This window comes from Triturus cristatus, chromosome 3_2 (genome assembly GCF_964204655.1).
Source record: "Triturus cristatus chromosome 3_2, aTriCri1.1, whole genome shotgun sequence".
In the NCBI taxonomy this organism is placed as follows: Eukaryota; Metazoa; Chordata; class Amphibia; order Caudata; family Salamandridae; genus Triturus; species Triturus cristatus.
The window spans coordinates 734,606,974-734,620,901 of record NC_140584.1 but is presented as its reverse complement, the minus strand read 5'-3'; the positions used below and the strand labels follow the sequence as shown (position 1 = coordinate 734,620,901).

Sequence of the window (13,928 nt, the reverse complement as noted above, 5' to 3'; positions counted from 1 at the left end):
AGGCAATGGAGCTTGTAACCCATAGGTTGCGTTGGGCTAAGGGCCAAAGGCATCCCGTTAGCATACAGAGCCTATAAAATATAATTATTCACTAACAACATGTTGGTATATAATAAAGACATTAGCTCAGACCATGTAAACATTGCCCAAATATTTGGGCAGGTTCTGGACTACATGTCTACTGGCCCTAATCCTGTTAGTTCCAATCCCACTCTAGAGCAAAACCTATGCAGACAAACATGGGAAGGGGTGTAATAAGGTGGGGGTGAGTTTTTTCCCACTAGCATCAAGCATGATATACTTGATGGGATTTTCACTAAAGCTGTACATGCCCGAGGGCGAAAACAACATTTTGAAAGTCCCTCCTACTCTCGTTATAAGCTGCATTGTTCCATTCAAGGTAGTGATGCTCTCTCTTGCCTTACTTTGCTAATCTCCGAATATTTTTCCAAAGAAAATTCTTTTGTTGCAATACTAGGTGAACTCACATGGCCCAATACCTGCTGTAAGATGGCTTCCCTTACTTGCTAAACTGTGCCTCCCAGTTGAGAAGGGTGTACTGGAGTCCCGAACTTCGAGCATTTTACCTGGTGGCTTAACTCAAATTAACATACCATTGGTTCTCAGGGCCAGAAGAGACTTGTCTAGTCAGGATGCCTTGCAACTAGGGGACCTGCACAAGCTCTTCCTATCAGGCACTAAGCCCAGATTTGAGCTGCCCTGACTAATACACAGACTCAAACGCATTAGAAACAAACAATGCTGATCCCTCTTTTCTATCCAGGAATGTGATCGAGCTAGACAAACAGACAACCCCCTCCTACCCCCCCATCAACCCAAACACCCTGTTCCTTCTACCTCAAGTGGGACCACTTAAGAGTTATGGCCAGTTCACCCCTACGCAGTAACCTTTCTTCGATACCGTAGCGTATCTGCCTGAGGTTGGTCTGCGCTTTTTCTTCCCTATCCTCCACCTGGGAACCCCCTGCCCCCACACGTTTTTTATTGACTTTCACGCTTGTGTCAAGATGATACATGATAACACACTATTGCACTGTTTATGTTGTGTATTGTATTGTAAAATGAATAAAAAGACATTAAAAATACATCAAAATCATTTGTACTGAAAAGGAGTATCAGAGGAGGACTGGTATTTTTCCTGAGACCTGCCACAACCTGCCTCTCTTTCCAATGCTTTACCCTCGTTCCTTTTATACAATTGGCGAGAGATGGATTTAGCTCTCTCGCAGAGCTTATACGACTTATACAAAGAGACACAGGCATATAGAGGGCCTCTTAGTGACTGACTGTTGTATAAATCATTTGCATATAGAACAGTCCACATTTATCAGCCACTTGTTGACTGTAAATGTCATTCCTGAAGTATGACAAGCACAAATCATTTTCATTGTTGCGACAGTCAGATGGGTCCGTACAGGTAGGGGTGTCCTTTTCCTTTACGGTGCATCATGAGTTCACAGGGAGTAGATGCCAGTGCTCCCCTGAAACTGCTGAATGTTGCCATCACACTTGGACCACAAAGGCCAATAGCTGCCACTGCCTTAGCTTTGCTGAGTAGAGGTGAGCAGTGCATATGGCAGTCAATGAAGGCAGGGATACTCTCAGGTGGGCCTTATCAAATCTTCTAAGCACTATCACCAGGCTGAAAATAAAAACTAAAACAAATGCTTGTTCCAAGAAATTCATCTAATGACTGCACAAACGAAATCTGAAGCAATTCATGTGCGTTTTAAATATGAAGAAATTAGGCATTTTTTGAAACTCACCCATTTACCTCCCCCGGTCTGTAGACCTAGATGCCTTTGCATGGTTAAACGAAAAGGAAGCCACCATCACTCTATGATCCCCCAAAACCACCATGGTCTGGACAAACTGCCTTAGACGAACACTTGTTGCCCTGCACATTGTGCCCCAGTTCTGTGCACATTTTAGTTGTCTCCCACACTGCCACAACCCCCCATTCACGCTTATTCCCTCATGCACTGCCCCAACTGATTACTCTAGACCCACCACAATTTGCAATGTACTCCAACTACACTATCATTACTTCATAGCCATTAGCATCTTCATCCATCAACGCACTCACCTATTTATTGAGCCCTCTATGTATGCAACCATGATTCATGTTCAAGTTCAACCATCCACACAATCGCACACACAAGCTTTCCAGCGAATGACTAGCCAATACTTATTTTACTTGTATACAGGAGTACTGTCATTAACAATGTTTACTGTTTCCCTCACATATTGTTAAGTACTTGTGTCGTAATTGCATTCCCATGTCTTCTGTCATGGTTCACCAGCAAAATCACCATTTTACCCCTCATATACAATTGATGGTTTGCATCACAATGCTACTATATGGGTGTAAGTAGAGGATGCAAAAACATAAAAAACTGAATATAGTTTTAAGCACAATAAAGAAACGCCTTCAACCAATAATATGACCACAATCATGGATGACTATCATTATCTCATACAAAGGCATCTGGTTCAGTCTACGTGCCTTCTCATCATGAATTGAGCATGTCATTTATAAACTCCTGGAATAAAAAAAGAAAATGAAGCAGTTGGACACTATATCCATTTGTAACATAAACTAATGCATTTCTTGACTTTAGTACCATATTTGGAGAATATATTCTTCCTTCTGCAGAATCCTCATATTTTGAAATGTGTCCACTATCAAACTGGTAATCAGTTGTTAACCACCACGGTGCATCAAATGTCCAGCAAAATTGACACCAAGGTAGCTACAAACCGCAAAGGACACATGTGATTTTTAAGTTATATTTATGCATCGAGAAATGCAGACACACAGATATACATATCTGCAGATATCGAGGCAGACACCCTTGTCCCCAAGCCGCAGTTCTGCTTCACAGCTCAGGGCCCACAACTTCTGTGTAAGTGCAATGCCATTACCCAAGAACGGAGGGTGGGGTTGGAAGAGGAATCTGCAGCAGAGTATCCATTAAAGTACTACTACCAAAGGCAGTTCCCTCTTCAAATGGATCCATTGCTTCTTCACATTAAACATATTTTGAAAGACTACCAAAGCAATATGAGCAGGTAAGGAAAAGAGGAACATTTATCCTAAACAAAAAACTGTTCAAACAGGCCCCCACTTGTTTCATGTGAAGCTTGGCAACGATGTGAATAGAAGGCCCCTGAGCAGTAAAGCATATCAAGCTGCAAAACAGGCCACCAAAGTAGCTGCCCAAACTCTGGAAGCTCAAGCATTGATGTTATTCAGATTCCAGCTGCCCACTAGCTCTTGACAGATCTTAACACATGAAAAAATACATTTTGAAATGATCTGTTTAGAAAATGCCTTGGCTTTTTTTTATAACACCAGTAAATCCTACAAAGAGGAGATGATGGACACATAACCATATATCTGTGAGTCCCCAGAACTCATCTGTAGCTTCACATTGAGGGCAGTGGGAACACAGATGCTGTGGGCGCGGGGACTGGGCTCCCTAGGCTTGGATGCAGGGGTGTGTGGCCTGCCGGCCAAAGACCCGGCCCCAACCCTAAACACAGGGATAGCTGCTCCGACAAAGACTCTTGGTGGATACCGGATGCCCCCCCCCCCACCTACTGTGTTGACCGGCGGTGGAACTTAGCCCCAACTAGCACACACTTTACTGCAAAAGCACTTCCGACGCCTCCTCAACCTGCATCATAGACCCCATGGCAGTCCATAAGGTGCACATGGAACCAACTTTCAGGGACATGCTCACCAAGACTCCAGCAAAGAAAGCAGAATTACATTGGGACCAAAGCCTTGAATGGGTAGACATCAGGGAGACCTCTCTGCATAGAACCTCGCCAACGAGAGGGGAACCCCCCCTCACTAGGGCCTTTATGAAAGGCCTGTTTGACAAACTTCATCAAGAAATGATGTTACTCAGGGCAGAGGTCACAAGGAACATAAAAGAAAAGTGCCAGAGCAAGGGGGACCTGGAACACATAATCTCCACCCTGAAGGGAGTGGGAGTGGGAGTGGAGGAACTGGATTCTTACAGATGGGAGTTTGTTGACCTGAGGGACCAAAACCTCACTCTTCAGGCGCAGTTGGAGGACCTAAAAAATCAATCCCGTCGATCTAACATCCGCATCCCGGGAGCCCCCTGATATGACAGAAAAGGAGGATATCAAAGCGTATGTTAAATGCTTCTTCAATTTGGCCCTCCACAGGCTAGAAAAAGCAGACATACAATAAGACTGGTTCCAAAGAGTCAACAGGGCCATGAGATCCGGTGGTGGCCCACCAAACATTCTGACCCGATTATACAGCTTCCGTCAGAGAGAAGCTATCAGGGAGGTGGCCTGCGAAACAGACTCTATTCAATCTGAGGAAGCTACAATCTTCCTTTACCAGAACCTGGCACTGGGCACCTTGCAACGTTGCCGGCTATTGAAGCAAGTCACTACCTTCCTCCAAAGCAAGGCTGAGCCACACTGATAGGCTTATCTATTCTGACTGCCTTTGAACTGGAAAGGGGAGGCGCCTGCTGTCCATTACCTGAAGGAGGCGGCTGCAATCCTAGAGCTTCCTGACCCAGCACAACATGCCAAAGAGGCACCCCTCTTCAGGTGGGACAGGATGCCTGCCTCGGGGAGCCAGAAAATGGACTAGAGTAAAGAGAAATAGAATGGCTAAGAAACCCTTTGAGGATGAAATACAACAAGAGTGACAGGCGATTTTGAGAAAACTACAGACTGACAATCCTGAGGTTAAACTGTGAGACTCGAGTTACTAGCTTAGCTTGGCACAGGATGCAACCGGTGGAGGGGGGTGGCTGGAATGAACTAAGCAGACTTACGTTGGTAAGAAGGACCAAGGACTTCATGGGCACATTACTATCCCATAATCCATATGCATCACTCTAGGGGAGGGGGGGGGTTGGGGGGGGGGGGGGGGGGGGGAGAAGAGTGTGGGGAATAGAAACCTGTTAATATTTCTTGTTAAAGTTATAACAGAAGTTGGCAATCCCCACACCACATGGCCCCCATGTACCACTAGACAACCCACATGAGAACGCAGAGCCACCTGACAACATCTACGTTTCTTGATGGCAAACCATAGTGAGGCCACCATTGGACGCCACTGCAAATCCTTAGTCTGAACGCCAGGGGTCTCAACGCGCCAGCAAACCAGGGCGCAGTGCTCAGCATGCTCAAAACTTCAGGCTATATCTGCTTGTTGCAGGAAACCCACCTACTTAAAGACTGGAACCGGTTACAGAGCCGCTGGTTCAATTGACAAGATTCTATCCTCTGGCCCAGCTAAGAAGTGAGGCGGGGGGCTGGCAATACTTTTAGCTAATAACTTCAGAGGCAACATACTAACCACAATCGCAGAGATCCCAGGGAGACTACTAGTGGTGCAACTAATGCAACAATCACACAATATTACCCTCTGCAACCAACCTGTACGCCCCTAACAACAATCTCAAATCTTTCTCCGGTCAGCAATCTCTCAGATTCTGACTACACCAGATCCAGAGATACTCATGGGGGGATACTGACATGGAACAGTCAGCCCATCAAAGAAACGAGCACCCCCTGATGCAGAGCGCACATGGGTCAAGAACCTTGGGCTAATGCATAATTGGCAAGCTAGACATCCCACCTCTAGAGACTACAATTTTTTCTGAACAGCACACCAGACATACGCTAGGCTAGACATTTATTTGGGCACAACAAAACTCATATTGACGGCATAGAAGGCCAACATTGGGGTCATTCCCCTATCTGAACATGCCCCAATACTACTCACACTCAGCGATATCAACGCACCATCTCCCTACCCCCTCCCAGCCCCAGATCTGAGATATGCTCCACAAATTTACACTTATCTGATGGAGAATGAAGATTCTATATCACACATTGCCACACTATGGGATGCTCTTAAAGCAGACCTCAGAGAACCCATAGTGATCACAGCTAAACTCATCACGCACAGGAGGGAAACACATAGGAAATTGGAGGGCAAGGTGACTGACCTTGAATGCCAGCATAAAGCGTCGGGTTCTCAGAGACTCTGGCATCAGCTTACTACAGCGAGGCAACAGTTAAAGCACTAGATTGGGAGGCTATGGAGTATACCTTACTGCACACTAAACACAGCTACTTCGCAGGAGGAGAGAAAGTAGGTAAACTGCTGGCTTGCAAACTCAGGGTGAAACAACACAAAGGTAATGTGACCAATTTTACCACCCACAAGGGGGACATGGTACACACACTGTAGGGGATAGCTGAGGCGTGTAGGGTGTTTGATTCCGCACTTTATGCCAGAGCTCTCCCTCGTAAGAAATATACAGACCTACTTGGACGCAAAACCGCTGATGATGTTCACACCCCACAAAGCTGTTACACTGGAGGGAGAGACAACACTCCCTATACGTGAAGTGGGTTCTCTGGGGGATGCGAGACACTGGTTGTTGGTCTCACTGGAAACACAACATGGTAGACATGGATACACATGGGTGCTGTTAAGGTGTGGGGGACTGTTTGTAGGGAGCGGTAGGTAGGGTCTCCAGTTAGGGCATAGGGCCCTGTTCTTTGATCCCTTTCCTTGTTTCCAGACTGTTTTGTACACAGGACCACCAGTCTTTGGATGTAGGTGGTTTTACCTTGTAATCAAATGAACAGATTTGAACCTAAAAGTAAGAAGCTTCATTCATAGGATAAGGATGATGTTACTTACCCAGTAAGCATCTGTTCTTGGCATGTATAGCTGTAGATTCACATGCTTTGCATACTCCTGGCATCTAGTGATGGGTCCGATGTTTGCAGTTTGTTTTTCTTTGAAGAAGTCTTTTCCAGTCACGAGGTAGGTGGCTCCTCCTTTCGGTGACAGTGCGCATGGGCCTCGACTCCATTGTCGACTCCATTGTTAGATTGTTTCCCCACAGAGGTTGAGAATGGAGTTAGTAGTAAAGAATAGAGATGTCCATGCGTATGTATGTATACTAAAGAGAGAACTGCAGCAGCTACAGGTACCCAGGGAGGCGGATGGGTGCATGTGAATCTACAGCTATTCATGCCAAGAACACAGATGCTTACTGGCTAAGTAACATTATCCGTTCGAGGCATTTGAGCTGTAGATCACATTCTTTGCATAGACTATATAGCAATATTCTCCCAAAGTGGTGGCTAAACTATAGTTGTCTGAAATAGTGTTTTAAGTACTGCTTGGCCCACATTAGCTTGTTGTCTCGCTACCACATCTACACAATTGTGTTTGGTGAATGTGTTCGGTGTAGACCATGCTGCAGCTTTGCAAATGTCAACTGTGGGGATGTTTCCTAAGAAAGCCATGGTAGCCCCTAACTTGCGAGTGGAATGCGCTCTAGGGGGTACAATTATTGTTCTTTTTGCTGTTGCATAACAAGTTTGAATGCATTTAACAATCCACCTTGCAATATCTGATTTGGAGATAGGATTGCCCTTGTGTGGTGGTGCAAAAGCAACAAAAAGTAGTTTGGTCTTAAGAAATGATTTTGTTCTTTCGATGTAATATAAAAGACCTATTTTGACATCTAAGGTGTGTAGAGCTCGTTCTGCAACAGAATCAAGTTGAGGGAAGAATACAGGTAATTCTTCCGACTGATTTATGTGAAATGCAGATACTACCTTAGGTAGAACTTTGGGGTTTGTACCAAGAACTACTTTATCTCTGTGCAGTTGGAAAAAAGGTTCTTCCAAGAGATAAACTGTGGCTTGTCTTTATACATGGGTTCAAAAGGTGGCCCCATTAATCTTGTGAGGACTACGTTAAGATTCCACACTGGGGCAAGTGGGAGTCTGGGTGGTATTTTTTTTCAAGTCCTTCCATGAATGCTTTAATTACGGGCACTTTGAAAAGTGATAAATGTTGCCTATTTTGTAGATACGCAGCTACTGCAGCGAGATGTAGCCTGATCTAGTGTTAGCCAATCCTGAGTAATACAAGTTTAACAGATAGCAGTAGATGTTTTGTATAGAAGCATCAAGTGGGTTGATGTGATTGTTATTCCATGAAATAACAAAGCATTTCCGTTTCGCTGCGTAACAGGCTCTTGTGGTAGGCCTTCTGGTCTCCCTGATGATGTTCATGCAGTCTGGTGGAAGGTTCAGATAACCAAACTCTATGACTTTAGGAGCCAGATCGCAAGGTTTAGTTGTTTGGGACCTGGGTGTCTGATTTCTCCATGGCTCTGTGTGAGGAGACTGGATGTTAGGTGAAGCTTTTGATGCGGGACCAGAGACAGTTCCAACAGGGTTGTGAACCTTGGTTGACGGACCCATGTGGGAGCTACTAGGATCAGTGTGAGGGATGTTTGCCTGAGCTTCCGAACCACTAATGGAATGAGTGGGAGAGGCGGAAAAGCGTAGGAAAATATCCCGACCAGTTCATCCACATTGCATTGCCCTTGGACAGCAGGTGTGGGTACCTGGAGGCGAAGCTTTGGCATTTTGTGTTTTGGTGTGTGGCAAACAGATCTATCTGAGGGTCTCCCCAACTTTGGAAGTATGGGAGGAGAACCTGAGGGTGATGCTCCCATTCGTGTATTTGCTGCCTCTGTCTGCTGAGGAGGTCTGCAACCCTGTTGTTTACTCCTGGGAGGTGTTCCGCTACGAGATAGAGTTTGTGGTGAAAGGCCCACCTACAGCGGTCTTGGCATAAGTGGGAAAGTTGGAGAGAGTGTCCCCCCCCTGTTTTTGTATGTAATACACAGCTGTCATGTTGTCGGAATGAACTAGGATTTATATTTGCATCCCCATATCCGTGGGGTCTGTCCCCTGGGCACTATTTATAGTCTCTGGGTTGAGACTTTCTCCTGGTAAATAAAATGTTTCACACTCCTTGGTGCTTTTTTCAGTGATGTTTATTCCATTCTGAGGAAATTATATTTCATTTCCCTCTATAATACAGTTCAGTGTAAATTCCACGTAACTTTCAAATATCCCAATGCATTTCGGCCAAAGGTGGCCTTCATCTGGGGAATATTTGGTGAAGACATGAACCAGTTCGTGTAGTTAGCTTTACCAACCAGATGAGTTTGAAATGCCTTGAGAGCTAGAAAGACTGCAAGCAGCGCTAGATGATTCATGTGGAGCAAATATTGATGTTAGCTCCATAGGCATTGCACTGTGTGGTGCTGAAGATGAGCTCCCCATCCAGTGATGAACGCATCCGCTGTTAGTACTGTCTGTGGAACCCGGACTATGAAGGGCCGTCCTTTTGATACATTTTGTGTGTTCCACAACTGCAGAGAGCAAGGAGTACGGCCGCTTACCAACACTAGATGGGTTAACAGACCCTGTGATTGGTTCCACTGACTCGCTAAGCATTCCTGAAGGGGATGTATGTGCAGCCTGGCGTGGGGCACGCCATCATTCACAGTAGTTGCATATACACCCGAGCTGGAAGTGAGTGATTGGATTGAAACTGGAGAACTAAAGCTTGAATGTTGCAAATTCTGGCTGCGTTGGGAAACACCACAGCCTTATTGTTATTGTTATTTGGGTATTTATAAAGCGCAACATTCGCTCCGGAAGGAGCATCTTGGCGCTGAGCATGCGTATAGGGGATAAGCGGTGAAAAGATCTAGATAGCTGCTAGCACATAAGTATCTGATTGCTGATAAATCCAGGTCTTCAGTTGTTTCCTAAAGAGACATTCAGACTCAATCAGTCTAAGATTTACAGGTAAATTATTCCAAGCTCTTGCTGCTAGGACTGTAAACGTTTTTCCGCCCCTAGTTTTGTATTTATGCCTCGGGACCTTAGCAAGATTAGCCCCCGAGGATGTGTATTCAATGTGGCTCCTAGGTAGTTTTGAGTCATGGCAGGCTGGAGATGTGATTTCAGCACATTGACTGTGAACCCCAGTTGATGTAGTAACTGAATTATTCAGTGAGTATGCTGGAGATATATTGGATACGTACTGGCTTTGATGAGCCAGTTGTCCAAGTAGGGGAAGACATGGATGTGTTGTCTTCTTAGGTGAGCAGCGACTACCACCAGACACTTTGTGAAGACTCTGGGGGCAGTGGTGACTGCATGGGAGTACTTTGAACTGGTAATGTTGACCCGCTATCATAAATATGAGAAATATGCTATGAGCAGGATGGATTGGAATTTGAAAATAGGCAACCTTTGAGTCTATTGTAGACAGAAAGTCACCCTTTTGCAGAAGTGGTAGTACTTGTTGAAGTGCTACCATGTGAAAATGGTCCGACTGTATGTAAAGATTTAGTTCTCTGAGGTCCAATATTGGTCTGAGAGAGCCGTCTTTTTGGGGTATTAGAAAGTAAAAAGAGTACACTCTGACCCATGGTGTTGTGGTGGTATGGACTCTATAGCCCCTTTTAGAAGGAGAGAAAGAACCTCTTTTTTTAGGACGTGTAGGTGATCCGGTGGTAGTTTGTGTGAGTTTGGGGGGGAATGGAGGATTGTTGGTGAACTCCAGGCAGTAACCAGAATGGATAATTTCTAGTACCCACTTGTCTGTTGTTATGGACTGCCAGAAGGGTAGGAAATCTGAAAGTCGCTCCCGACAGGTGTTAAATGGTCTGGGGCAGTGTAGGGAAGTCACTGCTTTGTGTTGGAGGGGGAGGTGGTGTATTTGAGCCTCTACCTCTACCTTTGCCATTGTTTTCTCTGTAACCCCCTCTGAAATAGCCCTTAGAGGCAGAGGGTTGGTTGTTGCCCTTGTACGTGGTGGTGGTCTCTGAGGAGGTATTTTCGGACCCTCCGCGGTAGAAGGAGCGTCGAAAGGAACCACATGCTTGTGTTAGTTGAAGAGCTCCCATGGATTTGGCTACTTCAGTACCTTTCTTCATTTTTTCCAGTGAGGAATCTACCACTGGGCCAAAGAGGTGTTCTTTGTCAAAAGGTGAGTTTAGTATGGAAGTCTGAACCTCAGGTTTGAAACCTGAGCTACCTAGCCAGGTGTGCCTTCTTTAAAGGACGCTATTGTTTACAGCTCTAGCAGCAGTGTCTGCAGCATCTAGGGAGCACCTGATTCCATTATTTGAATTGAGCTGTCCCTCCCGCACAAGATCTTGCGCTTTAGATTTATGTTCATTGGGCAGAAATTGGAGCAAATGCTCCATCTCGTCCCAATGCGCCCTGTCATACCTTGCGAGCAGTGCTTGCGTGTTAAGATATGCGCCAGAAGTTTGCTGCCTGAGAGGCTACCCTTTTCCCCGAAGCATCAATAAGCTTGGATTCTTTATCTGGGGATGGAGCATCTCCTGTAATTTGGAAGTTGGCCCTTTTATGTGCGTTGGACACCACTAGGGAGTCCAATGGTAATTGTCCCTTTACGTACTCTGGGTCAGATGGTGCTGGCTTGTACTTTTGATCTACCCTAGAGGTAAGGATACGGGCCCTGACGGGGTCATTAAATATGTCAGCAACATGCCTGATCATACTCTTGAGCATAGGGAGTGTGTGAAATGACCTTTCTGTGCTGCTGAGGGTTTCAAAAAGGAAATCCTCTTCAGGGATTCTTAGTGCAGCTGTACACCATGATAGTTGACAGCTCTACCCAGCAGTTCTATGTAAACTATGCTGTTGTCCGGTGGAGAGGGCTTGGTAGGGTAGAGGTCAGGATCATTCCCTGTGGGAGTGTCAGAATTATAATCTGCCCATGTGTCTTGGAGCAACGGTGCATTGTGCCCAGCCCCATCCCCATCTTCCTGATCTTCAGGTATATGTGGTGGTGAGTGCTCAGGTGAAATTATTAAAGATTGAGTCTGAGGAGAAGAAGGAGATGGAAGGGGAGGAGGAGAAGTATTAGTCCCGACATTCTTCCTCTTTAAAGGAATGTGGTAGGTCTCCTATGTGCCAGGTTTCCTTTTAAGGGTCTCTTTTGTGGTGATATGTCCAGTAGTTGGATGGATGTACAACTGTCTCGGTTTCGGATCTGTTTTGGTAGGCAGAGCATCGAAATGTTGTTCTTGAGATGGAATCGGCATGTCCGGTCATTTTGGTGCCGATGGTTTTGTTGCTTTGGTTTTGGATCCTGATGATTTTGGAGCCGAAAGTGTTTTAGGCGTCAAAGGGGGTGGGCCGGAGCCTGGCTTCGACTTTGTCCCGAAGGTTTCGGATGAGAGCCCGTTTTCGGGCAGCTCAGCTCAGCGCCGGAAGGGGGTGTGTTTCGATGCCAAGTCGGATGGCGGGCATCGGAAACATGTTCTCGGTGCCTTCTTTTTGGACTGAGGTGGACTTTGGGGCGACGGAGGATCTGTGCTCACGGTATGCCGCCCTTGCAGGATGTTGTCGTCCCCCTCGGAGCCATAGTCGAAGATGTAGATGGGATCGTGTTCCTCTTCGGCTCCCACAGCGTCTCCGGATTCTTGTTCCGATTCCTCTCCGCAGAGGTCTGGAATGGAAGTTGAGTATTGGCTCTGCATGTCGCGATGTCGAGTCGGATGGTTGCGAAGCGTCTTCTTGGAGCGGAAATCCTAGCACGCGTAGTACTCCTGTTTTCTGTGCTCCGGGAAAAAAGCACAGGGTGCACACTTCATGTGAGTCGGTGCGCGGAACTTTGCGTGGCACCAAGGGCAGAATTTGAATGGAGTCTGTTCCATCGGCTGCGAGGTGGACGGGCATGGGTAGGCCCGATGGCCTTCCACGAGCTTCCCAATCAAAAGAGGGTTTTTTAGAAGTAAATACGATACATAGAGAATGGGATAAGCGATCGAAAACAATACCATTGAGCGAGAGTGTCTTGCGCACTGAGGGAAACCGAAGAAACTATACTTTGCGCGGCACCAAGGGCAGAATTTGAATGGAGTCTGTTCCATCGACTGCGAGGTGGACCAGCATCAGTAGGCCCGACGGCCTTCCACGAGCTTTCCAATCAAAAGAGGGTTTTTTAGAAGTAAATACGATACATAGAGAATGGGATAAGCGATCGAAAACAACACCATCGAGGGTGAGTGTCTTGCGCACCGAGGGAAACCGAAGAAACTATGTCGAACTGGAGCGCAGCAATTCACGTCTGAAACCGATGGCGGAAAAAACTATCTAACAATAGAGTGGATGACTATGCGCACTATCACTGAAAGGAGGAGTCACCTACCTTGTGATGAAAAGACTTCCTCGAAGAAAAACAAACTGCAAACATCCGTACCCAACACTAGATGGCAGGAGTATGTAAAGCATGTGATCTACAGCTCACATGCTTCGAACCTGTATTTACTGAGAACTCAATGCCTGGTAGTAACAGAAGTGGGTACTGTAGTTTACTCATCTAATGAGCTAAAGCGATAATCCCAACCAAGGAAAATCAAAACAGATTTAGATCCCATGCAGGAACCACACTGGGATCTGGTGGGAAAAGGTCTACAGGAACTGTGAGAATCTGAACTACTACAGAGAGGAGACATTGGAGACTTATTCAGAGGGTGTCAAACACTTAAGCAGCTGTTAAATAACCTTTAGCTGTACCAATATCGATTAAATCATAAACAATAAAAAAATCAATAGCTGTCGCCGGTGCATAGAAGAAATAAAAATGGTTAATCTTCCATAACACAGCACCAATTATCGCACAATGGCATCGGGCACAGAAAGCAAAGTGAAAAGAAGGGCTAAGTCCTAGACCGTCATCAAGACTCTGGAACAGAACAGATGGCAATTCTTGTTCTCACAGGTGGTTCCCCACTCCATGAAAATTGTGTTCACTGTCTTCCACTGCAAAGTTCTCTAGTGAGACATTGATTTATTTCATGGCATCCACCTAAATGTTCTCCTACATCACAACATTGAACAAAATCATGTGTTGCGGACACAGCAAGGCCCCTCTGCAAAAGGAAGAATGGCTTACACACCTTTCATGTTTAAATAATGCCTGGACACAATGTTTTCTATTAGGATCTGAACAATCCTTACCCAAA

General features: G+C 45.8%; 1 protein-coding gene across 3 annotated transcripts in view; it reads right to left on the bottom strand.

The window, feature by feature from the left end:
* The window catches only part of STAT1 (signal transducer and activator of transcription 1), a 543,237-nt gene that overhangs the window by 91,286 nt on the left and 438,023 nt on the right, over positions 1-13,928 (bottom strand). The window contains exon 25 of one of the 3 annotated variants that reach the window (XM_085648789.1): positions 1,690-2,564. The exons of the other annotated variants lie outside the window; for them this stretch is intronic. Within the exon in view, the coding sequence (XP_085504915.1) occupies positions 2,535-2,564 (30 nt within the window). The 3' untranslated portion in view covers positions 1,690-2,534. Of the gene's footprint in view, positions 1-1,689; positions 2,565-13,928 lie in introns of those variants that run through there. 3 annotated transcript variants of the gene reach the window in all.